A 26,368-nucleotide genomic window follows, 5' to 3' on the forward strand; every position below is an offset into this window, starting at 1 on the left:
TTTGGTTTGGTTTGTTGTTGTTTTTTTTTATTTATTTAAGAATATTTTCCTCTTCTGAAGCTCTGTGACAGGAGAGGTGGATGTCATATCTCTTGACACCTAGTTGTTCTCCTTGAAACTAACCCTTTTGAAAGGTTGGTGAGTCAGACTTTTCCAGTTAGGGGCTAAATGTGCTGGTTAAACTCCATGAAAGGTAGGAAATCCTATCTCTAAAAGAGTAAAAATGTTATTGATTAATGGATCTGGCAGTGTCTCGAACATGACTGCCAAGGGATGGAAGGGCCTGGCTACCTCTGAATTCAAATTCAGATGCCAGGAGCTGGGAGCTCCTACCCAAAGGAGATGCTTTTATAGAGTCTTCAACTGTCAGCACTTCTTAGGTAACAAGAGCAATGCTCAGAAATCTGCTGGATGCTTTACAAACCTAGACAAATGGCAACCCTCATGATAGCAAATGTGCAGTTGCAGAATTTATTTCTAGTATGTTTTCAATGGCCAGCTGACAAGGAAAATAGGAGGATAGAAATTATGCTGTACTATTCATTCTCCTGCACCTTGGAGCCTAAGAGAAGCATGTTTCCTTGAAAATGCTCTGTTTATAGTCCTTCCAGTAATCTCAGCTGTTCTCTAAATATAGTCCATGCTTAAGAACCAGAATGACAGAAGTAGATCACAGAATATAGGTTCTGTGAAAAAAAAAAAAAAAAAAAAAAAAAAAAAGTTGCTAATGGAAATCTGGAGAAAAATAGTTGTGTTAGAAACACGTAAGAAAAAAGATCTCTTTCACTGAACTCAGTCCCCTGCTCTTCCAGGCAACCACACTGGTAATCCCACTCATACCTTTGTCACATTCACTTCTCTTTTATTAGGCCTTTATAGAACTATTGCTTTGCAACATCCATGAGCAATACATAGGTAAGTAGTGACTTACCTATGGATGTGTCTGTGTTTCCAGGGAAGAGGACTTGCAGTGCTTGTGCCTACACTGCACAGAGGAGGCCTGGTTCTGCAGGCTGCTCTGCTCCAGTGCTGCTGATCAGTGGAGCTGCTTTATACTGTTCTTTAAAAATTTCCTAGACATGATATGTCACTCAGAGAAAATCTCTGAAGAGTGTGATCATTTTTGAGTCTAGAAATTTCTTTTTCTAAATATCTTTTAATTTCTCAGTCACAATCATTTATCAATATCTCATTGACACTGTTTAAATATTTTTCCTGTTTGGATTCATATTAAAAATAATTTTATTTTTACTAGAACTGAAGACTATGAGCACACTGGCCCTCTTAGCAAAAAATGTAATCTTCACAGTTTTTTGGAAGGTAGCAATGTTCATATCTGTGTGATATGCAAACTACAAGAATGTCAGTAAGAAGAGAAATTGTGGTTTTTTTCCTATTGGTATAATTTCTGCTAGGAAGTGAGTGAATTCTGAGTTTGCAGCTGTGGCTGGTTTCTTCTGGGCTTTGTTAATTACTCATAATTAATTAATTATATTAATGACATAATTTTTTTAGTATAGTTAATATGGTTTTAAGACCAGTGGGATCATATATCATGTCATCAGAGTATGTCACTCATTTTTACAATTCACTCAATTACCTCTCATCTGAAGACAATAGCTTCAGTTTACCTAAAGCAGATTCCCAGTTGCTTGATTTGGGAGCATTAAGTGGTGGATTTTTCCCATTTCTTCCTCTGGAGGTTTGTCACACCATGGCCTTTGGCTTGTCCCCACTGCTGTTGTTGCTACAGGTACAAAAGCTGAAAATGAAAAGTCAATAGTTCCAGCAGTGATGTCTGCAGTAAACTAATCAGCACTGGCTGGATTGAAAAGTCCTGCTGGTATTTTATGGAGAGAGGTTTTCTAAATTACTGGTTGTCAGAATAAATACTGACAAAAAATTTCCTGCAGAGGGTAACGTGTCCTGCTCTTTGCTGTGATTTAACAGGATATTTCAAAGACCTGCTTTGTCCCTATTGCCTTTTCCAAGTAAGCATCATAAAATTTGGTGTCAATAAAATTCCTACCTTTGCTCATGAACCTGCGTAACATGTAGTTCAGAGAGAGCATGCAGCCAGGAAGGAGGTATTCCTCAAGAACCTAAACCACTGGGTAATTTTTTTCTCACAAATTTGACGTACTTCACTGGCTTTGTTAGACCGGGAGATGAGATATTTCTGGAATTCTAAATAGCTGCATATTTTCTGTTTTCCAGGTTTAAGTTAATATTTGAAAATACTTGTATAAAGCCCCCTCTCTGTACTGTGTATTTGTAGGTATTACAGCCATATTGTAATGAAATGCAGAAGTCTATGTGAGTATTTTGTGATCTGTCTTGCATTAAGCATACTTGGCAAGTTGCTCTGAATAATTTAGTCTCTTATATCTTGATTAAGCTTCAGCTCTTGCAAGATTTATTTTAACATGGACTACTTTACCCTTATGTTTTTAAAGGTTCCTTTTTCTTAAAATCCTAGACATAATCTTAAAATGAATTGTTAGATTTTTCTTGTTTTTAATAAAATATTGTATCGCACAGTTCACTTCTTTATTCATAAAATGGAACTAGCACATTCTTCACCCTGTTGTTGTAATGCACCAAGTATTTAGCAAGAGACTGGGCTGAATAGACGTCTTATCTTTTTTCATTAGAGATGTTTAAAATGGTTCTCTTTCTGCTTCTTGGGTGACCTCATCTACGTTAAGAAAAGGTAATAGTAGCACATCCAATAAGAAAGTGGTGTTGTTTTTTTTTCACATATAAAGTAGGTAGACTAGGACATTCAGTTGACTGTTCTTTTACCCAAGTGGCGTAACACACTGAAAACAATGTATATGAACAGATAAAAGAAATAGTTGGATTATAAAAGTTAAGTGGTGGAAGAAGGAAACAGGTGAGAAGATATTTTGGCTTTACACCTTCCTTTGATTTTCCACTTTCATAATTTTGCAGATCCTTGAACAACTTTTGAAGTGTGCCTATGCGTATGGACCTGTTGCCTAGATAAAAGATTCTGATGAAATTTCTTCTATTAATTTTGAAATAATTTTTTTTTCATGTAATGCAGTCCATGAAAATCAAAGCATTGATAAAGGACCCTAGCTTCTCATCCATGTTTCAGCTGTGATTCTTCTCATCCTTAGCACGCTAGTGGCTGGAGCCCTGAATGTATCACCTGCTCATCCTTGCTTTTAGTGTTGCTGCTGGCAGAGCATGTCTAATAATCTTCACTCAAAACTTGACCATTTGCTTGGTCAGGAAACCCACATTTTCAAATACATTTCAGTATTTAACTGGAAAGTAATCCAAGGCCTTTGTATATAAGTTTAGGAAAAAGAAATGAAATGAAATGAAAGAGTGCAGAGCATCAATGTGACCTACAGTGTTCTTAATGCTTGCAGCTATTTTTGAAGACAGAGAGCTGGGTTATGTACTTATACTGGGTCGTGGACTTCCAAAGTCTTTACAGGCAAGACATGTCTTTGCTGAAACACAGACACAGATTTAATAAAAGTTTTAAGACAGGCAATGGAGAAAACCTATCTACAGTTTAAAGTCTAGTGGGAGGAAAAAGAGGATTTCAGTAGGCAAAATTTCAAGCTGGACTTTGTGTGGGAGGCTAGGAAAAACTTGTCTTCTTTTATGGGGAAGCCCAAAAGATCTTAAGTATAAGTATTTTGACTTTGACTTCTTATCTGAAATGCATTGCCCCCAGCAGCAGAGTGCCTCCCACACTGTGTACTAGAGAGTTGATTCAGTTCCAATTTACAGGCAAGAATAGCACCTACTGTGGTTTCCTGCAGCAACTGTATGCTTTATAGAGACATTGAGCTAATGATCCAGCACAACTCTGCTTTAAAATGGAGAGATTTGCAAGGATAACAGGGTTTGATGGTACTGTGTGTCCATAGGCCTATTAGACTAAAATGTTATAGCTTAAAAAGCACATGTGGTTTTAAAAAATGGGATGTAGGTGGAGAGAAGTGTTCTTATGTAATTAGCCTAAGTATGTATTCAGCTGTTACCATACCTCTACAATGTTTTGTGTAGTTGCACCTGAAATATTTGTTGGTAGGCCAGGATTGGATAATGAGTTGTGCATTTACTAATATTTAAGCAGGTGCTCTAAGCTATGAATCATGGTTTGAACAGTGGTATGTGGTGCCCATCGTGTACACAGGCTCACGAATGCCTTCATTCATGCCCATCTGTTCCAATGGCAGTGTGCCCACATACACGTGGATTGGTCCCTTTTCTAGAAAGCATAGTGCCAGACTGTTATGAGTGTGGATGGCAAGCTGAGCTAACACTGCAAACAGCACCTCTGCTGCGGGAAATCCCTGCTCAGTATTAGGATCAAAGCATTAATAGGTGACTTGATACACTAGGTTACCCTGGAGGATATTTTATGTGTTTGAAGAAACTGCTGAAACATGGCAGAAGAAAGGAGAGTGTCCATCTCCAAGCACAGCGGGACACTGAGAGGAAGCGTCTGAGGGCTTGTTTCACAGCAGAATTGCCTGGAGACAGCCCAAGACAGCTATTGCAATCAGGGAAGGGCAGATGGTGTTGGACAGTGTAACAGATCGGATGGATCTCTTCACAGTATCTCCTATATGCTTGTTAATGGAATTAGCCCAAAAGGCATTATCTTAAATGACTGCGTCGTGTCCTGCATTGCACTATGCAGGGTACTTGTAGGAAATTCTGAAGTTAAATGAAACAGTAGATAGTTTTCCTGTAAAGCTTTTTGGGTTAACTGACCAAAATTTTAATGAGAAAAAAAATAATATTTTTGCATTGCTTTTTTATTAAGTACATGACTTTCACCTTGAATTCATAACCACATCAATCTGATGCTCAAATTCTAAACTCTGTGTCTCATTTCCACGTATCTTAACATGGATAATGTCCCTGCCCATGACACTGAGAACTACATGGTCTTGAAAGGTCCTTTCCAACTCAAAACATTCTATGATTCCATAACTGAGGGCAAAAAAAAGAGTTAGAAGGTAAACACTGAGAGTTTTTGAGATAAGATCCTGCTCAAAATTTTTCACATTAGGCTTTGTAGCACTGCCAGTTCCATCTATTTAAAAAATATTTATTCTTTGACTTAACAATCTTTTGCGCTATTGTAGTATTGCCCATTCTCTCTCAGCATGGAGGATAGAAAATTGATGATTGCAAAGGAAAATAACTTTTTAATCTATTAATGTGATTTTAATGGCTTAAGAATCAGAGTAAAAAGCAACTTGCCTTAAATACATCACAAAATTGTTAGAGCTGGCTACAGAGTGTTTGACTTAGTCCTCCTAATGTTGGTTATTAATTGACATATAGGGAAGCAACTTTCCTAAAATAGATGTTTACATACTTTTCTAGTCAGTGGAAATGTGTATTTGAAGCCTTCAGGCCAAGATTCTAGCCAAGTAGCTGAAGTCCTGAACTTCTTTAAGGCTCTCCAAGGTACCTGCTTTCATCCATAGATTGTTTATGGAAGTCGCATTAGTAGGGCTGATTTACTAGAACCCTACAGTTTGGGCAGAAATTAGATGCCTAATTTAGGCAGACAGAATACCAGTCACTGCACCCTGGGGAACTACACAGTATTAACTGAAACATTTTCACCTGGATCTGGTGCCCAAGATGAAGGGCAAAATTAATCATCTTTATAATGTGCACAGTGAAGTTAATCTGAAAAACAAAAAAATACTTCATGTTGCATAGAAGTATTGCTCAGTTTGCATTATAGAGATCTGATAAGGTTTGGGGAGTTCTTGGTTTTTTGGTTGGTTGGTTGTTGTTCTTTTTAGTTTTCAGGAAACTTTCTAAATGTGTTCATTTTAAGAAACAACGGCACTGAGGCTATAAAACTCATTTGCTTGGGTTTTTTTTTGTGAGGACAGTGTTATGCTTTTGAACATTAAGTTGTTCAACATTAGTTCTCTTGGCACTTTTATGGGCCTACCTGTCCTGATACCAAGAATTTGCCGAAGTGGGCAAGGAACCTGTATCAACTTCAGATGTTGTTTTAAAGAGTGTGTGTCTGTTCATCATGTCAGCTGAATCACTGAACTGGCTGATTGCTGTGTCAGCAAACAAAGTCTCTCTTCCATGTCTGTAATTCTTCAGCTCTTAAACATACTTGACAGTTAGCTGGTGACCTTAGAAAGTATTTTCATCTCCCACTCCACAAATGGTAGCGTGACAATGTTTTGGTGAAGGGTGGTAAGAGCTTAAAACACATTGAGGTTAAAAGCAAACATCTAAATGCATTTGCCCAAATGACAGAGATGAAGCACAGTTTATGAAGCCTCACGCACAGCTGCAGGAACTGGTACATGGGCAGGCATTGTCTGACTTCCCTTCTTCGGTTTCCAAATATTGTTTCCCCAGACCGTTGATGTTTAAGGAACAGAAGCTGATATCTAGTATTTAAATGAATTTCAGGAGCTGACGAAACAGAGGTTACTGCATTTCCTTATGTACACGAAATAGGTTTTGTGACATTAATCAGCAAAACCTCTGAGCCTTTTTAATGAGATTTATGCTGCTGTCATGGTCTAATGCATTATAAAAGCAAAAAGGGAAAAGTAATTATTGTCAGTTTTTGGTGGGCAGAGAAGTCTTTTAGAATTGCAGAGAGATTCCCTTACTCTCTTGAGAGCAGCCTGGGCGTGTGGGTGAATCCTGTGCTCATCCTACGCTCCTAGCTTGAAGCTCAGCAACCCATTGCTGCATATTTTTTCTCGCTTTAAGGAAGTCTTACCTCTGGGAATACAGCAGGGAATATGGGTTTTGGTAGCCAGAAGACAGAGGAGGCTGATATAAGACAAAACCAAAACTCCTATGTGTTGTACTTTTTGTTTGCCTTTCAGCTAGAGTGAGAGATGGAGCCACACTTTTCACCAGATACATATTCTTCACGAGAATGTGATTCCACTAAAATGAAAAACTTGAGCATATCTTTTGGTGTACTGAGCTTGAAGGTCAGTGTTTCTGCAGGCCCTTGGCTCCAATCCATTAAAGATTATTCAGTTTTTAAATTTTGTCACTAAAATTTACTGTGATTATAAGAGATTTAATACTGACAAAAGCTTAGAGAGGGCAGTCAACTAAACATCCCGGTGAGCCCTCATGGGAATGATATATTCTTAGAATTACCTCCTGGGAAGCCTAAGAAGCCAGCAAAACATAGGTGTAGCAATTATAGCTGTCCAAAGCCTTGGTCCATGCCAGACCATATGCAGATTATGAAAGAATAAGTGGAAGTATGTGTTGGCTCTTGGGAGAGCATTGAAACTATTCTCCATCATATAAACATAGGAAGGCTCAAGAGGGAATCAGACTTGGATCAAGTCTTACTTCCACGATGTGACTGACCACTGGTCAAAGGAGTAGTTAAAATGTGTCTGCATTCAAATAGGAAAATGACAAGGAGTTTTCACCTTGCCTCTGCAGCCTTCCTGGTGAGCTGCCACATACCAGCCCAAACTATATGCGTTTGAAGTGGTGTTTTCTTGGCTGATAGCTAGCCAAATGCCTCAGCTGCTCACACAAATGGTTCTGCGCAAATCAGTGAGATTTTCTAGACACAAGCAGTTAATATTTCAACAAGCAACTGCAGATAAAACTGCTGTGTCAGATTGCATGGCAAAGAAAGCTGTTGCCCTTGTTCAGAAAATTCAGTGCCTGGAAAGTTTTCAGACCTTACCATTTCAATGATCTGAAAAATTGTGCTTTCAGATCAACTTTGCAATGTTCTCAGTCTCTGCATGCCAGTCTTTTGTTTTGGTTTGCGGTTTTTTTGGCATTGTTTTTCTAGTTTGGAGGAATCAGAGATTAAACAGAGTGTTCTCAACTCCCTGGCAAACCTCAGGATGCAGGTTGCTACTACAGACTTCGCTCTGCTGCTGCAACTGTCCGAATATGTATAACTGTATATTAGGATAAGAGGTCATTACTAGAATTCAGGTCTTTATGAGGAACTTCTTGCTGGTTGCTACACTTACATATGCGTGTTTGTGGTTTTTGTTTTTCCAGCTGATTTCCAAAGAGAAGCGGGCCTTTTGCTGCATGCAGTTCTCTTCTTTACGTGCAGAATTTTTCATATTCCCAGATAATGTCTACCTTGTCCAATAACAGTGAAGAAAGCAGATTAAATTTTGCTCCATGGTTTGATTCAACAAATGAATTTTTTTAAAGAAATAGCTTGTTTCTGCTGTAAAAAAATATCAAACATGCCAGCAAAGCACAGCAGCTTCTTCTCTCTCTTTCAGCCCACATGTCTGCCATTTTTGCCCCCACTCTCCTAAATATGTCTATGTCACCCAAAGGATGTAGTCCTGGGCTTTTGGCCAATATCCTGGGCTTGAATTCTCACACAGAAAAGCATTTTCTTAGGAAAATAATACCATGTGGCAGTCGGTAGGCACAATACTACCTCTACTGCCAGAATTTACTGACTGAATGAAGCTGTGGCAGATGGCCTGAAATGTTTCAGTGCTTTCTTTCTCTAGACCAGAATTACCTAATTATTTTGTTACGATACATTGGTTCATTTTACCAGGCTCTGGTCAGATGGGAGGGATGCGTTGGATCTTGCTTTGCTGGACCAAGCAAGGTCTGCAGGTAGGATAAGGGCAATTACAGCTGAATTCCTGGGACAAGCAGGCTCCTGGTGAGGCCACACAACTGGAAAGGGACGTGGGATCATCCCTTGGGGCACCAGGGACAACATCTGTTGGAATGAAAAGAAATGGACTCCTGGTTCTGATCATGACTGAGTGCACCATTTGAACAGCCTTGTTGTAGAGGAGGGTGGTGTTTTACTCAGTAATGATACTTTCATAAACACTATGCCTGCAGAAGTATCTTTATGTTACTGTTCACTGAGTGTTGTCCTCATGCATGCTACTTGGTAGATGCAACAAAGGGCTAGAACAACTTTTCTGTGGTCCATACATGAACAAAGAGGTTATTTCTCTTAAGAAAGTGGTGATGCATTGGGGCATCTGCTGTAGCTTAGGGAAAATATATGGGGAAGAATAAGGACGAGTCAAATATGACATTGAGATTTTGAGGTATTGGACAGGGAGAGGCAAGTGCAATCATTTTTAGTGTGGCAGAATACTTGGCAAAGAAAAATGAGCAGCTATAATTTTGCTAGGTTTATTAGAAGGAGTGATTTTGAAGTGTAACCTAGTAAATACCAGAATCAAACCAGAATTGAACCAGCTGCGTATTACTGGAGTAGCTCAAGGAGAATGTCTTGGTTCTGTCCTCTTCTCTGGGTACATGTTTTCAGTCGGTTAAGAAGAGTCAGTGGAATTGCATTTAAAAGTGTTGTCACTTCTCAGTCTGTCACAGGGCTTTTGCCAGCTCTCTTCAAAAGGAGTTGGTGCCTAGAACTGAGCCAGCTGGTGGATCTGATAATCTCATCACTTTACTAGAAAATCTAAATATACAGCAGTACGAACTGCAGTATGTCTGCTGTCCTGTTTTGCAACTATTCTGCATTTGAATGAAGAACAACTTTTGCATTAAAGCAGTACTGAAGCTCTCTCTGTCTTTCTGTTCTATAGGTTGTCATTTTGTATTTTGAGCCAAGTGTATTTCGCTGTGTTCTCCTAAGATGGGTTCGTCTTCTGGGCTTTGCTACTGTTTATGGAACTGTGACGCTCAAGCTGCACAGGTATTTCACATGTTATTAATTTCCATCTCTATGGGAGTATGTGCAATCTGCGTGGGCACTTCAATTGGAAGAGCTGTAAATATTCTTACAATCAAGTGCCGTTTCTGGTTTTTAAAATCACTGCGTATTTCTCCTCACTATTCCTGCTCACATGATATGCTGTTAATCCCAGTGGAGAACTCTGAATGCAGACAGGACTTAATGAAAAATATTTACATCAGCTGTAAAATTGTGCAAGACCTCCTTTTCACAGAAGGTGAATATATTTTTCTTGAATATAGGAGCACACAGAAGTGTTCATAGAGTGCTTAAAAGTTTCCTGAAATGTTCATAGATAGATGCTTTCCAAGTGTTTAGATACAGCAATGGGGAATAAAACAATACCCTGTGGCATAAATACTTATGATGTTTTCTTATGGCTCAGAAGTCAAGGGCTGCTTTCTTCAGGCAGACAGGCTACACATTCACAAGCATCAATGCTTGCCAGCAAAGATGTGTGGGAAATTCTGGGTTCCACGAGCTGGCAGTGCTTTCACATGCAATTCAGAGATTAAGATTCAAAGACCCAACTTCAAATCCCACTTCCACTGTCCTCTTAAGAAATGCAACCTTTTCTGGGTATGGTGGATAAAATCCCAATGCTTCTTCCTCTTTTAACTTTGGTGAAAAAAATTACTGATACATTCTGCAAGTATTTTTATTGAAGAAGAGATATGCAGTATTTATATGTTGGTACTTAGACATCTTGAATGAAGTAGGCTTGCTCATCTTTTTATCTTAGTTTCATTACAGTGTTGGCATGTTAGATAGAGGAGGTTTGACATTTTGTTCATAAACTGAATAAGGACTGAGAATATCTTGTGTTTCATATTGCACTATTGGCTTGTCACATTCTAGGTGGAAAACTGCTTTCCCTTTGAAATAGAGCCTCTTCTTGCAGCTCCCTTTTTATTTATGTCCCTTGTTGCAAGTGTACACTTCGGCCGCTAAATTCAGACTGCTGTGTCTGGCCACATCTTTGCATTTAAATTAATCCAGAAAATCCCACACCCTCATGATATTTTCTGGGATGAACAATTTCTGATGCAAAAGAAATAACAGCTAGGGCACTACAGAAGAGATATAGCAGAACTGGTGACTTTACTTGCATGAGAGAAACAGCCTAAGGCTATGGAAGACTGACGTTGTCATTGCAGTTCTACTACTCTTAACAGGATGGTTATGTGATTTTACTGATGTGAGGAGGCAAGATCCTGACAGGCTAGTTGATCTTCTATTTGTATGAAGTGAAAACAGGCAGGAAAATCGGACAGAAAATCTTGCACTTCTGCTTTGCTCGTTCAACTGGTAGGTGTTACTTGGCACCGGTGCTTACAGGGTCACCAAACTGGACAAAGATTGGATAAGAAAGAAAGAATGAACTACATCTTCAGCCTTGATCAGCACAAAACAATGAAATATAGCAGCAAACTGGCCTGTATCAACAGGAAAGCAGCCAGAAGGTAGAGGGAAGTTACTTTTCTCCTTTACTCATCATGTCTTAGACCATATCTGCAATGCTGTGTGCACTTTTGTACTCTCCCAGTGAACTTGAGTGAGTTCAGTGAAAGGCCATCAAGATGGTCAGGACTTGGAGCACTTGCCCTGCAAGTAGCGATTGAAGGAACAGGGCTTCTTTAGCCTGGAGAAGAGATGGACCTAGCAGCAGCTATGTGACACCTTCAAGGAGCTTACTGAGAAGATGGAGCCATGCTCTTTCCAGCAATGTATATTGGGAGAACAAAAGACAATGGCAAATTGAAATGGGAGGTTTCAACTTTATATAATATCGATTAGCATCAGGGTCAATGTTGTACAAGTAAAACATCTTCACTATCAGGGAAATTAAACAGTGGAGGTGGTTGCACATGAGATTGTGAATTTCCATACTTTGAGGTTTTCAAGACCCAACTGGATAAAGCCCTGAACAACCTGGTCTGGATTCAGTGTTAAACCTGCTTTGAGCACTGGATAACCTTCTGAGGTAATTTCAACCTGAATAATGCTATATTTCCATGTGAAACATGAAAAGAAAAAAACCCAAACATATTTCTCGTAGTAACCCAGAATTACTTTCTCTAGGATCCATCTTTGCTTTCCACCCTGGTTTCCTGAACATTCATGTCCTACATTCATTATATTTGTTGGGTTTTTTTAGTACTCAGTATTTCAGTCAGGGAGTATGCCCAGCAAAACTGAATTAATTATATATATATGTTTTTATTATATACATTTGCAACCGTTACATATTAAGAGTAGTATGATGCTAGTAGAAATTTGGTAAGAATTTTTGGCAGATCTAATTCAATCCACAGTCATTGCAGGGTTGAAGACTGGCTTACTGCACACGCCACAAATACTCATTATAAGCACTGGTTCCCTCCTGCAGGTAGCCCGTATCTTGCCTGGGGGAAAGACTGACTGCTAGCAAGGAACTTGTGATTTTTCTAAGATTAATGAGAAAACCAATATTGTGTAAAAACAGCTACTAATGATAACAAGAAAGTCTAAAGCTCTGTTTCTCAATGCATTAGGTTCTTTGAGTAGCACTGGAGCATGAAGGTTATCCAAAGCCAAGTAGAAGGCAATGGAAGCACTTGTTATCTTTGTGGCTGAAGGTCCCCGCTTCCTCAGGAGGTCTTTGAGGTTTCATTAGGGTCAGGCATCAAGGAGAAATCAGAAAAGTAGCCAAAAGCAGATGCTTAATGAGAGTAAAAGAACAGGAAAGTCAGGTACTGATTCATTCTTTGACCACCCATCACAGTCAATTTCTGCCTCATCTTGAATTACCTCTTTCTTAATCATTGTGCCTTGTTAAATAATGACCTGATGTTTATGGGGGTGAGAGGATGGGGATAAGGAAATGAGCTTAATTTAAGAAACCTAACTGTAGAGCTGTGAACATAAAACTCAGTACTTTCCTCAACAATTGAATTATTCAAAATAATTCAAAGTAATAGCAATGGTTCAAATTTAACCTTTAGGGTTTAAAAGAGCTGCTGATGTTGCATCTTTCAATATACTTCTGTGACTGAAGACTCTTTGTGTTCCTTTTCCAAGTCCTGTATTATATGAACAGGGCTTATTTTTATTTATAATTTTATAAATAATTTAATTATTTTTAATATTTTGTGAACTTCTACCATCTTGTTTTCAGGATTAATACACAATTATTGTTTCTGTTTTAAAGCATAAAATGGAAGAAAGCTATTGGTATATATATACAGACATATGTGTGTGTTTGTATGTAACATAGGGTAGCTTACAGCTGATAGCATCTAGAAATAACTGTGGGGAGCATGGTGCTGAAAGGTACAAACAGTACTTTTCTAGCTGGTGCTTGTACAGCTGGGAGGTTCCTAGGCCAATATTTCACCTTCATACAATCAGACCAACTGCTCTCAGAGTGCTCAACCTCCTGAGAAGGAACATAAGATTGGAGAGCAGAACAACCCCCCATAATCCATGAGGATGCAGTCAGAGCTGTTGCAGCACTTAGGCACTCAAAAGTCTATGGGGCCAGATGGGATTCACCCGAGAATACTGAGAGAGCTGGCAGAGGAGATCACCAAGCCCCTCTCTATCATATATCAGCAGTCCTGGATAACGGGAGGTCCCAGATGACTGGAGGTTTGCCAATGTGACACCCATCTACAAGAAGGCCCTGAAAGAAGATCCTGGGAACTACAGGCCAGTCAGTCTGACCTCAGTGCCAGGGAAAATCATGGAGAGTGAACTCACATGGCAAGTGCAGGACAGACCTGGGATTCAGCCCAGCCAGGATGGGTTCAGGAAAGGTAGGTCCTGCTTGACCAACCTGGTCTCCTTCTATGATCAGGTGACCTGGCTGGTGGATGAGGGAGGAGCTGTGCAGGTTGTCTGGACTTTGGGAAGGCCTTCAACAGTCTCCCACAGCATTCTCCTGGAGAAGCTGATGGCACATGGCATAGATAGGTACGCTCTCTGCTGGGTTAAAAACTGGCTGGCTGAGCCCAGAGAGTTGTAGTGAATGGGGTTGGATCCAGCTGACAGCTGGTCACCAATGGTGTCCCCCAGGGCTCAGGTTTGGGTCCAGTCCTGTTCAATATCTTTATTGATGACCTAGATGAGAAGATTGAGTGCTTCCTAATTAAGTTTGCAGATGACAAACTGGGAGGAAGTGTCAACTTGCTTGAGGGTGGGAAGGCTCTGCAGAGAGACCTGGACAGACTGGACTGATGGCCTGAGCCATCTGGACGTGGTGTGTAGCGGTTCTCATCCCATGTAAAACAAAAGGGGGGGAAATTGTTTTGGAGATAGATGTTGCTGTTGAAGAAATGCAGTGTCCTGAGTGTCTGATACTGCCTTTTGGAACTGTTTTTTACTGCAGTAACTTGACTGGCAGGAATAGATGTTTGAGTCTGTTTCCAAGGTAAGAAAAGAGATGGTTTAATCAAGCCATAGAGCAGGGGCTTACTATAAACATTCTGACAATTTGTTGTTCTCTTCCCAGGAAACAGTGTATTTTAGCACCTGAGAGGTTTGATCTTTATTATATTTATGCAGCACTGTTCATTTGGTGAATCCAGTTTTTGTGATCTTATGTCAAATGCTCACGTATTCCTGTTTATTATGTTCCATTAATTAAATCACAGCATCAGCTGTAAGAAAGCCAAGGGACCTGTCACTGTGAACTCCATTCTAAAGACCAAGCATCCTGAGACAAACTTGCTGCAAACACTATAGGTGTGTGTTAAAGGATATATTCAGTGGTTCTTTGTGCTGAAACTTGCTATAAGTCTCCCCTAGGCCCTGGAAGGAGAATGTGTCTGCCTCTTCTTCCCATCCTATAAAAGGATTTATGGAACTTTCCATAAATGAGTGGTTTTCCCTTTTTTCCTCCTGAAAGCAGTCAAGCTGCAACCACGGTTAGATTTGACCCCAAGATTCATAAATTTCAAAGTACTCCTTTCTTGGGTGAGGTAGTTTTTTGTAGTATTAGTGTATGAATTAAAACAGATAAAAAATCATGTTAGTTTTGTGCAGTTACATAACAAAGGTATAATCCTGAGTATCCTTATTAACGTGTTTCTGTAATTTCCATGGATAGGAGGTTCAAATGGTCCCTGGTCTTTGACTGCATTGTCCTAAGCAGGTACAGGGAAGCAGTGTGGTGGCAAACACGAAGCTGCCATTAGTCATTCCTGCAGAGAAGCACTAAGTGCTGTGTCTGGCACACAAGTCTGTGCAGATCCCTGGAGAGAGAGAGATGAAGACATGAAGACATTTTTCTGGAGAGAGGGGAGACACCCCATCTGAAGCCTTGGCTGAACAGTGCTGCCTAAGCACTGCTTGTTATCGTTCTGGCATGCGCAAGAAGGGCAGCTGGACTTTGGAAAATAAACATCCTGCACAGAGAAGATACTTGTTTTGTACTGCCAGTTTCTCTTTCGTGAGGAAAATAAACTCAAGAAGCTTCTGAAATTTGCCAGAACTTGGCAGAAGGGCTGGCAGCCATATACATTTTGCTATGGGCTGCCGGAGTTCCACACTTCTCTGATGCTCTTGCAGTCATAGCTCCCTATTCTGCCTCTTCTCTTTAATGTGTGATCATGCAAGAGCTCCACGATGTTGCTTTGAATATCAGAGCCAGAGGCAGCATGAAAACTGTAAGGATTAAAAAAGAGCCTTCCTGTAGTACTGTCACCTCACTGTCAGCTTCATTTTCTTGTAGCAATGACTCAGATGAGAGAGAGGTACCTAGGTTTGACTAAAAGAAAGACCCAGGGAAAAAAAAGAAAGGTATCAGGTATTTTATGTATTTATTCTTAATTTAATTATGAAAAAGTTTATCGTCTGTCAGAGTAGGGCATCCCTGTCCCCTTCCACTTGCTTTTGTCACTTCTGGCACATTTACCCATCTTTGTTTAAACAAGTAAAGCAGTACATGGAAAAGTGGATTCTTATGACATTTGCATTATTTGACACTCACATCACTTGTGCTTCTTTTTTATGAAAAAAGATAGTTCAACAATAGCAGTGAAGAAGAGGTTGCACACACCAAGTCTTTCAAAGCTATGTGAAAAACAATGTCGGGGGGGAAAACTGACCTGATGAACGTTTCCACAGAGCGAAGGCTGAAACCTGCAGCATCAGCAGGTCCCTCTATGGCTGATGTGTCCCGGGTGGTCAGGGGGCACCAGCTGCTGGCTGCTCCCACCCTCTGCCTCCTGTCTGGCTGCTGGAGGGAACAGCAGAGGAAAGGGGCCTTTTAAGAGCTGGGGGAGAGTGATAGGTGGGGAGATGCAGTTTAGGGAGGAAATGAGTTGGACTTGCTGCAAGAATGTTAGCACATACAGTAAGGAGTTCGTAAGGAGTTCATAAGGAGCAATGTTTCACTAATTAGGCTGATCATGGAAAAATCTGTTTTATTGGTAGCATGTTTTAACCTAATTAATTAATTTCCTTAGTATAATTAATTTCTATGTCCTGCTGCAAACCTTTGCTAGTTTGTTTATTTATTTTTATGGACCTTAGACAGCAGGTTAAAGAGTTCAGTAAATTCCACACAGCGTTCCTCCATGATGCACATTCCAGATGGAATTCTCATTTTGGTAGTTCTTCTAGATTAAATAACAGTCACAATCTGTTTTATTATGGCTTTTTTTTCCCCAACAAAATTATTTTATTAAAAGCCTGTTTAGCTCTTTTCTATCCCTGCTATTCTCAGGCAGTAACTAGCCTTGAGTAGACAACATAATGGTTCTGTTTCATATTTCTGAATAAAATACCTACTTTCATATGTATAAACTAATAAATTGTAGCACAACTGTTATAAAGGAACTCACTCAGTGCAGAGTTAATCTTGACAAAGCACAGTGCAGAAGTGGGACTAATAAACATTAGCTTTAAGCAAAAAAACAGTAGCATATAAAGTATGTAAAATTATTAAAGCATTGTGATCCTGTAAATATTTTCATCCATATTGCTATTAATATTTTATTTATATTAAAATATCATAGATACAGCTGTACAGTTCCACGGGCTGCTTTTTAAAATTACCTTAATACAACACACATTTTGCTTTATCATTACAGACCAAATTTGGCTGGGAAAGTTTGAATACAAAATAAAGAAAGTATCTGGTGTTTTAATATTAGTTTATATTGCTGTCATGATTATAAAAAAAATACAACAGTGGTTTGGAAGGCCCTCTGCAGTGATCCACAGGTATCACAGACCTTTGAGATGTCTTTTGATGGCATGCAGGAGCACCATGGCAGATAATGGGAGAAAGGACTGGTTTTACACATCAGATTTCATGATAGCAGAGGGGCTTCAGAAGTGGAGCTGGCAGAAATCCTCTCAGAGACCTTATCTAAGTCCAGGACCCCTCAGATAGCACAACTTTATGCTGTGGTACAATACAGCAGCATCTTCCTTCCAGATAGGTGTTCATTTTCACATGCATTTGTGGTACAAGTAGTGTAGCTCTACAGACTGAGGCTGTTTTTTTTCTCATTCCACAGGAAGGACAGAATTGGTCAGTGGAACAGAATATCTGTTGCCCAGCTGTTGGCTGGGTGGTATTATGGCATGGAAGAGAAGCCAGGCATTGCACTGCAATACATGAATTACAGGCTATTTGTGGATGAATGTGAAGAGGGATTTAAGTACGTGACACACACTCCGCTGACCACAGTTAAGGGGAAGCAGGGATTTGCAGATCACATATGCTGATTGTCAGTGAAAAATTATGGCTGGAGGGCAGGCTTCTTTGGGCTTCTGTGCAGGATCCGGAGTAGGCCTGATACTATTTAGCATTTCAGTTGCAATGAAGAACCGAGCACAAAATGATTACTCATGAAATTTGTGGCTAGCACAAAGCTTAGTGAAATGGCAAACTTTGTTTCAGAAAATATAGTAATGTAAAGTAATTGCTATTGCTTGGTAACTTGGGCTTAGTCAAAGATATACAGCTGAATACAGTCAAAAGGCAAATTATAGGTAGGGAGTAATTAAAGAGAAAACAATCAGGAGAATAGGAATTTTAAATGTTATCAGTAGAGAATTGATTTCGCAGCAGGAGGTGACATCTTTGAGACTAATACAGATGCATTATGTCCTCTTCCTGAGATGCATTTTCAAAGGAGATGTGCAATAGATGGATGTGGTTCAGAAAGTATTTGAGGGCTGGGAAAAGTGCTTGATACTGTGAAACCTAATCTGTTTTTTAGATCAGCAAGAAAACTGAGAGATGACTTCTTGTGTGGTGTATTAACAAGCAAGGAGAGAAAAAGTAGTCACAAAAGACTCTTTAATCTATTGGTCTGAGGTTTAATATGATCTGATAGCTGGGAGCCAGAGGAATTCAAATGAGTGATCTGGCACAAATTCTCCTCAGAAGGGTGTTTAGCTAATGAACAACCTAACAAGAGAAATGAGGATTTTTTTCTGCTGCTTTCAGATCAAGACTGAATCATTTCTTGGAAGTTATTCTGTAGTTAAATACTAGTGCAAATTACTGGAATCAGTATAGAAAAATGTGATGATCTGTTATCTCCCACAGCATCCTTGTAGATAAGTTGATCAAGTATGGGTTTGGTGATCAGGTAGTGAGGTGGATTAGGAACTGGTTGAAAGGAAGTAGTCAGAGGGTTGTAGTCAATGGGGCAGAATCTGGTTGGAGGTGTGTGACTAGTGGAGTCCCACAGGGGTCGGTACTGGGACTGGTGTTGTTCAACATCTTCATCAACGACCTGGATGAGGGTATAGAGTGTACCCTCAGCAAGTTTGCTGATGACACTAAGCTGGGAGGAGTGGCTGACACACCAGAAGGCTGTGCTGCCATTCAGAGAGACTTAGATAGGCTGGAGAGTTGGGCGGGGAGAAACCTGATGAAGTTCAACAAGGGGAAGTGTAGAGTTCTGCATTTGGGGAAGAGAAATACCATGTCCCAGTACAGGTTGGGGGCTGACCTGCTGGAGAGTAGTGTAGGTGAAAGAGACCTGGGGGTCCTGGTAGACAGGAGGATGACCATGAGCCAGCAATGTGCCCTTGTGGCCAAGAAGGCCAATGGCATCCTGGGGTGCATTAGAAAGGGTGTGGTTAGTAGGTCAAGAGAGGTTCTTCTCCCCCTCTATTCTGCTTTGGTGAGACCGCATCTGGAGTATTGTGTCCAGTTCTGGGCCCCTCAGTTCAAGAAGGACAGGGAACTGCTTGAAAGAGTCCAGCGCAGAGCTACAAAGATGATGAAGGGAGTGGAACATCTCCCTTATGAGGAAAGGCTGAGGGAGCTGGGTCTCTTTAGCTTGGAGAAAAGGAGACTGAGGGGTGACCTCATCAATGTTTACAAATATGTAAGGGGTGAGTGTCAGGGGGACGGAGTTAGGCTTTTCTCAGTGATGACCAGTGATAGGACAAGGGGTAATGGGTGTAAATTGGAGCATAGGAGGTTCAAGGTGAATATCGGGAAAAATTTTTTTACTGTGAGAGTGACAGAGCACTGGAACAGGCTGCCCAGGGAGGTTGTGGAGTCTCCTTCACTGGAGACATTCAAAACCCACCTGGATGAGTTCCTGTGTGATGTGCTCTAGGTGACCCTGCTCTGGCAGGGGGGTTGGACTAGATGATCTTCGAGGTCCCTTCCAGCCCCTAAGATTCTATGATTCTATGATACAGTTGATCAAGCTATACAATTTACTGGTTAGTCCTAGATTTGGTCTTTATTTTGCTAACACACAATAGAAATGATAGCATTTATGTTAGTATGGGTCTCTTGGGAGCATATTTATAAAATAAAATTACATATTTATAGTTGTACTGTTTAATGGGACACACCAGCTACTTTGAAATTAGTCCTGATCACTTGCCATGATGCAGATCTTTAGTACTAGAAAAACTGGTATCTAGCACAAATGGTCTCAGATACTTGTTGCTGTTTTCTGGATTACTATGAAGACTAAAAATTATTCTTGAAAAATTGAGTCTTTATCCGACCAATGGTACCAGCCACTAGTGACTTAAAATGCAGTGTTGCCATGCTGCAACATACACAGGGGTAAAACTTTTCAGCCTTTTCTTCATATTGGTGAGTCATCCTCACATATGCTTTTCTGAAAGATGTCCAAGGTGCTCTAAGAATTCTGGGTGCAATGTATTAGATCCATGATCTGAAGTGGAAAGGCCAAGACAATGCTGTCTTGGCTGCTTAATGTTCAGGAATACATAGACAGTAGGTCCTAAAGAAAGCTTCAGTATTTATTAATTCAGTTATCAAGCTATTGCTTTTAGAGCTAATCTGTGATATTTTCAATTAAAAATTACCACAAAAAATAAATTAAAAAATAAAACTCTTGCTATTGCAGAGTATTACAGTACAGAGCACTGGCTGGTTTTATGTGGAGCTGAGTTTGGATTTTCTTTACTTGAGTCCTGCCTCTTTCACGTGCACAAGGTGAGCCTTTGTACAGAACTGCAGTTAATTGTATACAATTCAAGCTGGAGTCTCTGAGCAAATATAAAAACACTAGCAGTTAATAATCAGTGTAAAACGTTGAGTGCCTTTTTCTAACATGTGAATTAAGTTAGCTAGCAGCTCTGAGTTACTCAAGGGCTTCTGGGTCTTTTCCCAGCTATCACCTCTGCTGTGCTCTGGCAGTTAATAGCAGTATAGTCATTCTGATGGAGCCATCTTCTACATTTGACCTCTGCAACATCCATTATTTTTCTGAGATCTTCTCCAGCAAAACAATCTCTCTCCCTCTTGTTGGGATTTCTGGGAGATGCCACCTGTTCCTCCTGAGTGTGTGGACAGTAGGTTACAACTTTGCGTGAGTGCAGCATTGCTAGTGGTGAAGCCCGTGCTTTTGGCAGCTTCTGCCTCAAGCATCAGTTTGGACGAAGTTGGGAAGTGACAGCCACTCTTGTGACCACAAATCTTCCTAAGCTTTTTTTCTGCTTGCCTATCTTTTTATATATCCATTAAGCCTCTCTGACTTTGGCATCAGTTTTCACCAGTGCAGGCATTCTTGTTTTCAGCTTTCTCTTCTACAAAATAAGCAGTCAGGGATTTATTGATGCTGCCTTGTTGGCATATGTGGACCAGGGTCTCTTTCTGAAGTGTTTTTCAGCATTAGTCTGACATTGTTTTCTACTGTTTGGTTTTGAATAATACAAATTGGCATTACCTGTCCGAAGTCACACTTCAGTTCAAACTGCATAAATGTGAGATCTCCAGTTGAGAGCCAATGTCATAAGGTACAGTAGCAGGTTCACCAAGGCTATTGAAAAGAGAGATAGCATGTATAAGGATGGAATTTCTTGGTACTATTGCCTAAACTGAAATAAGACTAAAAACCTATGATGGTTTTTTTCTAGGTGTTCCAAACAAACTTGTGCCTACATTTTTGCAGGAGGTCTTCTGTTCTTCTGCTTGACTTGTCTTTCTAATTTTGGCATATATGACAAGCTTTTAGAATCTTCTTTTCCATGCCATTGTTCTTACTTTTTAAAAAAGTTCTCTACTGAACTTTATATTTTATGGTCATTTTTTATTAAACCATGTTATTTTCTAGCTCTCCTATGGTTTCCCTTTGTCTCTAAATGACCATCATATATTCCTGGTGACATAATTTTAAGCACCTCAGATATCACTTTCTTGTTGGCTTTGAACAAAACTCCATATAGTGCTGAGTGCCTTGAAACTTCTAAAAAGGCTGGAATTACACTGTCCCAGCCTTCCCTTAGTAACAACCTTAATTACTTTATGCAGGATCTTTCCTCAGCAGTAAGTCTGCCTTCTATCTTAGACTGGGCAAGCTTTTTTTTTCTTTGAAATTGGATTAACTTAATCCAGCTCTGGACTTTGCTCCTCTGCACTTTTTCAGATACTTTGGAGAATGTGGCTGCAATGACCAAGTCACTTCCAAGTTTTTATTCAATTTGAAAATCATACTTCGCTATCTAAGAAAATAGCCTGTGTATCACTCTGGGAACCTTGTAGGCGGTGACTGTCAAACTCTTTTTTAGAATTAGCAGTTGATGGCTTCTTGTGAGTATCAGCTAACATTGGCCTCTGATGAATAAAACCCTATTATGCCCATGAAAAAGAGACATTGACCTTTTAAGTATTTGGGTGTATTAAAATGTAGGGGTTTGCAACCCTACATGTTATGTTCAGTTTTGTCTATGACTCGGTCTCTTGTAAGGAAACTTTGTCAGTGTCCCTCCATAGAAATATTGGCTGGTGCTCAGTTCAATTTCTTTGATTCCTACAATGCCCCCCTGAGGGCTGGAAGCCCCATGAACAAACTTTTACTCTATATTGGGATTTGCATTCACATCTAATCTACAGGTGCACCATCAGGATTGCTGGTATGCGTAAGAGATTGGACACAAAATCCTTGTTGACCATTCTATGTGTTTTCATATCCTTTTCTCATTTAGAGGGAAATGTGGTAATGGTCGCTGTTTGTTTAGACTTTTCTTAGAACTTTGTTCCTATGTTTGCTGTTTCTCTCATGTGCATTCTGGTATTTGTTTATCTTTGCCCAGAACCCATAGTTCCATCAGAGATACTGAGAGCTTTGGACAGCTGGTCTACAGTTCTTCCTTTACCAAAATGACACTTATATATATTGGGGGTCTTTGTGCTTATAAACTGCTTTTGTGTCTTTGACTGAAAATTTAGACATGTCCAAGATGGCCTGTATCTGACCCAGAGGAGACAGTGGGCTTGTGCCATGATGGTGCAGGAATACCAACCAAGTGCTAATGTGAGGTAGACGTGTATGTATAAGTGTTGTTCCTGCATTTTAAGTATCTCCTGTGAGCTTAGATTGCACGGAAGAACACGAAGCTGCTGTGAAAGCCTTTGGTATTTAATGTGCATTTTGGGCTTCTTTCTCTATGAGAGGGTCACTGCTCCTCCATGGCAGCAACTGGCGTGTTCCCTGCTGTGGGAGGTGCTTAACATAGACCAGTAACTTAAACCCTGACTGTACAGGGTCCTGAATAACCTGATCTTGTTTGATGCAGCTTTGATCAGGAGAACTGGTTAGGCAATTTCTTAATCCCTCCCTTCCAACCATGGCTACCCTGGCATTCTGTGGATTAAATTACCAGATCCACTAGAACTTCCCAAATGCCTGATGAGCTTTAATACTCCTGCCAGAATTTTCATTCCCTCTCGTGTAAACTACTCCAGGCACACATTTGCAGAGAAAGATTGTTAATAATAACAGTATTTTAGCACATGGAAATTTTATCCAAAGGAGTTAGCATTCTTTGTGGTCTCATTTTCTATTGGTGCTAACAGTGCTGTATCTCATGACAGCTGGAGATGTTCTTGATTTTATCTGTTGCAAGAGTGGTTTGAATCTTATCTTCAGCAGACAAGCTGAAGAATAAACTTTCCTATCAAATACACATGAAGGTCTTAGCCATGATACCTGCATGCACAACCATGAGATAATGTTAATATTTTATTCCACAAGTGAAAGGAGAACACAATGCTGATAAAGAGCTTCATTTTCAGTAGACTTGATATAAAACACTGCTGCCTGTCAATCACATTATAAAGCAGTTAACATTCATTTTATGAAAGTGAGCACAAAACTCTCAACAAATATTATAACTAAGTGTTATAGTTATCTTACTTTCTGTAGTTTGCTGTACAGCATTCATTAACTCGTCTCATCTTTACATCTTACAATTAGGTACTGGTGACCCAGCACCTCTTCTTGAGTGCTGCTGAAGCACAGTGTGTATTGTGGATCTGAGAAGAGGTTGTGTCCAGAGGGTGTGGTTGCTCTTTTTCTTATGCCTAAAGGAAGTGAAGGAGGAGGGCAGGTTCTTTCTGTGACATCTGCCATGGTTATGCATGCATGTAAATGAGAGAAGAACACATCAAAGACTGGACCTTTCAGCTTATCCCCATTCCTCAACCTCAGTGTCCTCATGGTTGACAAGAAAGGCAAATTTGGATTGTTCTTGTTCATAATCGCTCTTTTTTTATTAGGAAAAGGTAGCTAACCTTAAGTGCCAGTGTGTAAGCACTGTGCATGGTTAATTTAAATGGACTAGAAAAATATTTTTTGCCATATATTAACTGTACTAATTTGAGGGAAAAGCATGAGTCTTGGAAATTCTGCTTCCGTAAATCTCATCAGCCTTAGCTGGAATTTAGGATTTAGTAAAATGATGAGATTAAAAAAATGTGAAGATTTTTGTGGCTTTGTTTGGATATGTAAAGGTTCACATGCTTTGGGTCATCCAGTGTGGAAGCAGCTGTATGAACCTCTCTCTACCAGTTCACAATAGCTTCCAGCTCTGAAACAATTTGACAGAAGTAAAGTAAAAGGAAAAGATACACTACAAAAGATACGGAAGAAAGAGAAGAGCGTAACAATAGTGATGTGTTACACTTTATAAAGATGAGGGAAGTTTCTATCCTTGCAATTGCTGATGTTTGCTTCCTGTATCTTTAATAATGGATTGCCATTTTAAAGTATTGTGTGGGAATGCCATTTCAAAGAAGAGAAGGAAACAATTGCTTGCAAGTAAATTGGTGAGGAGATACTTTAGTGCCAAAGATTTTGTGCGTAGTGCTTTAGTGAGCACTCCACAGATACAGTACTTCTCCCAGTCTCTTTCTTTTCACTGGAATTTTTTTGTGGCAATATACTTAAATCAGTTTGTTTTGAAAAATACTTCTCTTGAATTTCCTTTGACAATGTCACTAGACCCACAGTCAGAAACAGCTTTGAGCTGCAGGAGCCTCATCCAAAAAAGCAAAGAGGAATCTCAGAAAAATAGGGATCTGTTTGACCAACCAAGGTAACAGATTTTTTTAAATGGAAAAAAATCAAGGCAACTAGATATATCAGGCTAGAAATAGCACTGGTTTTGCCTAATTCTTCACTCGTATACCATGCCTTTGTAGGGCAGGTCTTGATTTGATCTTAGTGAATTTTGAAATTGCTTCCAACTCTCTATAGTCTTCTCTAATTCTTGGGAATTTTGCCTTAAAGCTTGTGGATCTTTTCCAGGTCTACTGTCACCCACTGCCATCTCCCAGATCTCTTCCTGAGCTTGCTCAGTGGTCCATTGATGGACTGGACAGGATCAGTTATATCAGAGAAGTCTACTGACCCAATCTTTTCTGAAATAATTCTATCATTAGTATCTTCCAAATACAGCTAATACAAGATGTCACAGGGAGATGAAGCTCCTCAAGAAAATCTCATCAGCATGAGAAACTGTCTAAGGAAAACAGAATTTGCCTACTAAGGTGAAATTAATTTTAGTCTTCTTTTTATTTCCTTCTCCAAGTGGAGTGTTCAGAGAAATAATTTGATCATTGAAGCTCCTGTGGTGACAAACTCAATCTCAGACTCTGTGATTAGAGCTTGTTACTTTAGAGCTAGGATGGGGAAGCTTCTTGCTGAAGTCTGGGAGACCGTACAAACACCTTTGCTGCTCATTAATGGTTTTTAGGGATGTCAGACAGTGACTGCCCAGCCTGAGAGAAATGAGCTACAACTGGCCTTCAAACTGTAGGATCTGACATCCTGCTCTAGTAAATCAGTAGCAGAATTGTATGAAATTATTATGAATACAATTAATAGTCTTTAATGTTGTTAAAGCAGCTAATGAGACAAAATAGATCATATAAAAACACATTTCATTTTGTGGTTCTTTAGTATAGAAACTTGCTTTGTAATTATAAATAAAATAATTAGTAAATTAATTAGATATGAAATATTTTTTATCTTGTTCAATCCACAGTGTAGCATGTATGAAGTAAGTTACAATTTCATATTAACCACATACCTAATCAGATACAAAGGGGAAAACAATGAAACATCCATCTCTCAACATTAAGACATTTGTCTGTGAAATCGTGTTTATGTTGTTTTTCTTCAGTTGTTGACCACTATTATTAGTTCATTTCTCAAAAAGCAAAATCTACTGTTCCATAAATATACTATAGTTATATAGGTCAGTTCTCACAACGAACAACTAGTAGCAAAGTGAACTGTAATTCATCCAAATTGATTAAATTTTTGTTCACTGCTTTTTGATCCATAAAAAAGCCTTGCATTGTTCTTATATAGTACCTTAATAATCTAGTATCTTAAATTTATAACAGTGGTGAAACATGTAGTGCAACTGCCGTTAATTGCAAAATCTTACAGTCCTGTTGAAAATTTTATGTTTGTTGTTTTTTTTAAAGCTGCAACTTTTCACATTATTGAAGCGGATCAGAATATCTACTGTTATAGCTTAAAAGGGATGAGATACTTTGTTTCTGTGGCCACATTAAAACATGCTGAAAAGGTACTCGTTATTTTTTAAGTTGTGTTATCATTCTCTGATGAGAAGTGCAGTGCTTGCCAGTGCACTAAGAAGGAGTAGAAAGGGAAGAAAATCTTTCTGAATCAAGAGACATAACCACCCTCAAATTTATTTTGGCCTGGATTTGGTCTTTCTCTGTGGCAAGACTTTTGCTATCTGTAGTGTGACTATTTTAAGAAGAAAAATACAAGCTTTGGCATAAGGTTTTGACCAGCTACCTTATTGCAAATCACTAGAAAATTACTCTGACTTTCAAAAAGGTTGTTGAAATTGTCTGTGTGTGTTTTCAGC

At 39.5% G+C, this 26,368-nt stretch overlaps 1 protein-coding gene across 1 annotated transcript in view; it reads left to right on the plus strand.

Moving 5' to 3' along the window:
• GPR158 (G protein-coupled receptor 158) overlaps positions 1–26,368 on the plus strand; it is a gene marked incomplete at its 5' end in the record, with an annotated part of 170,975 nt that overhangs the window by 119,606 nt on the left and 25,001 nt on the right. Inside the window, one exon of the mRNA XM_010007023.1 lies at positions 9,591–9,700. Coding sequence (XP_010005325.1) covers positions 9,591–9,700 — 110 coding nt within the window. The remainder of the gene's footprint in view (positions 1–9,590; positions 9,701–26,368) is intronic.

Source organism: Chaetura pelagica, unplaced genomic scaffold (genome assembly GCF_000747805.2).
Source record: "Chaetura pelagica isolate M959 unplaced genomic scaffold, ChaPel_1.0 scaffold17, whole genome shotgun sequence".
Taxonomy (NCBI): Eukaryota; Metazoa; Chordata; class Aves; order Apodiformes; family Apodidae; genus Chaetura; species Chaetura pelagica.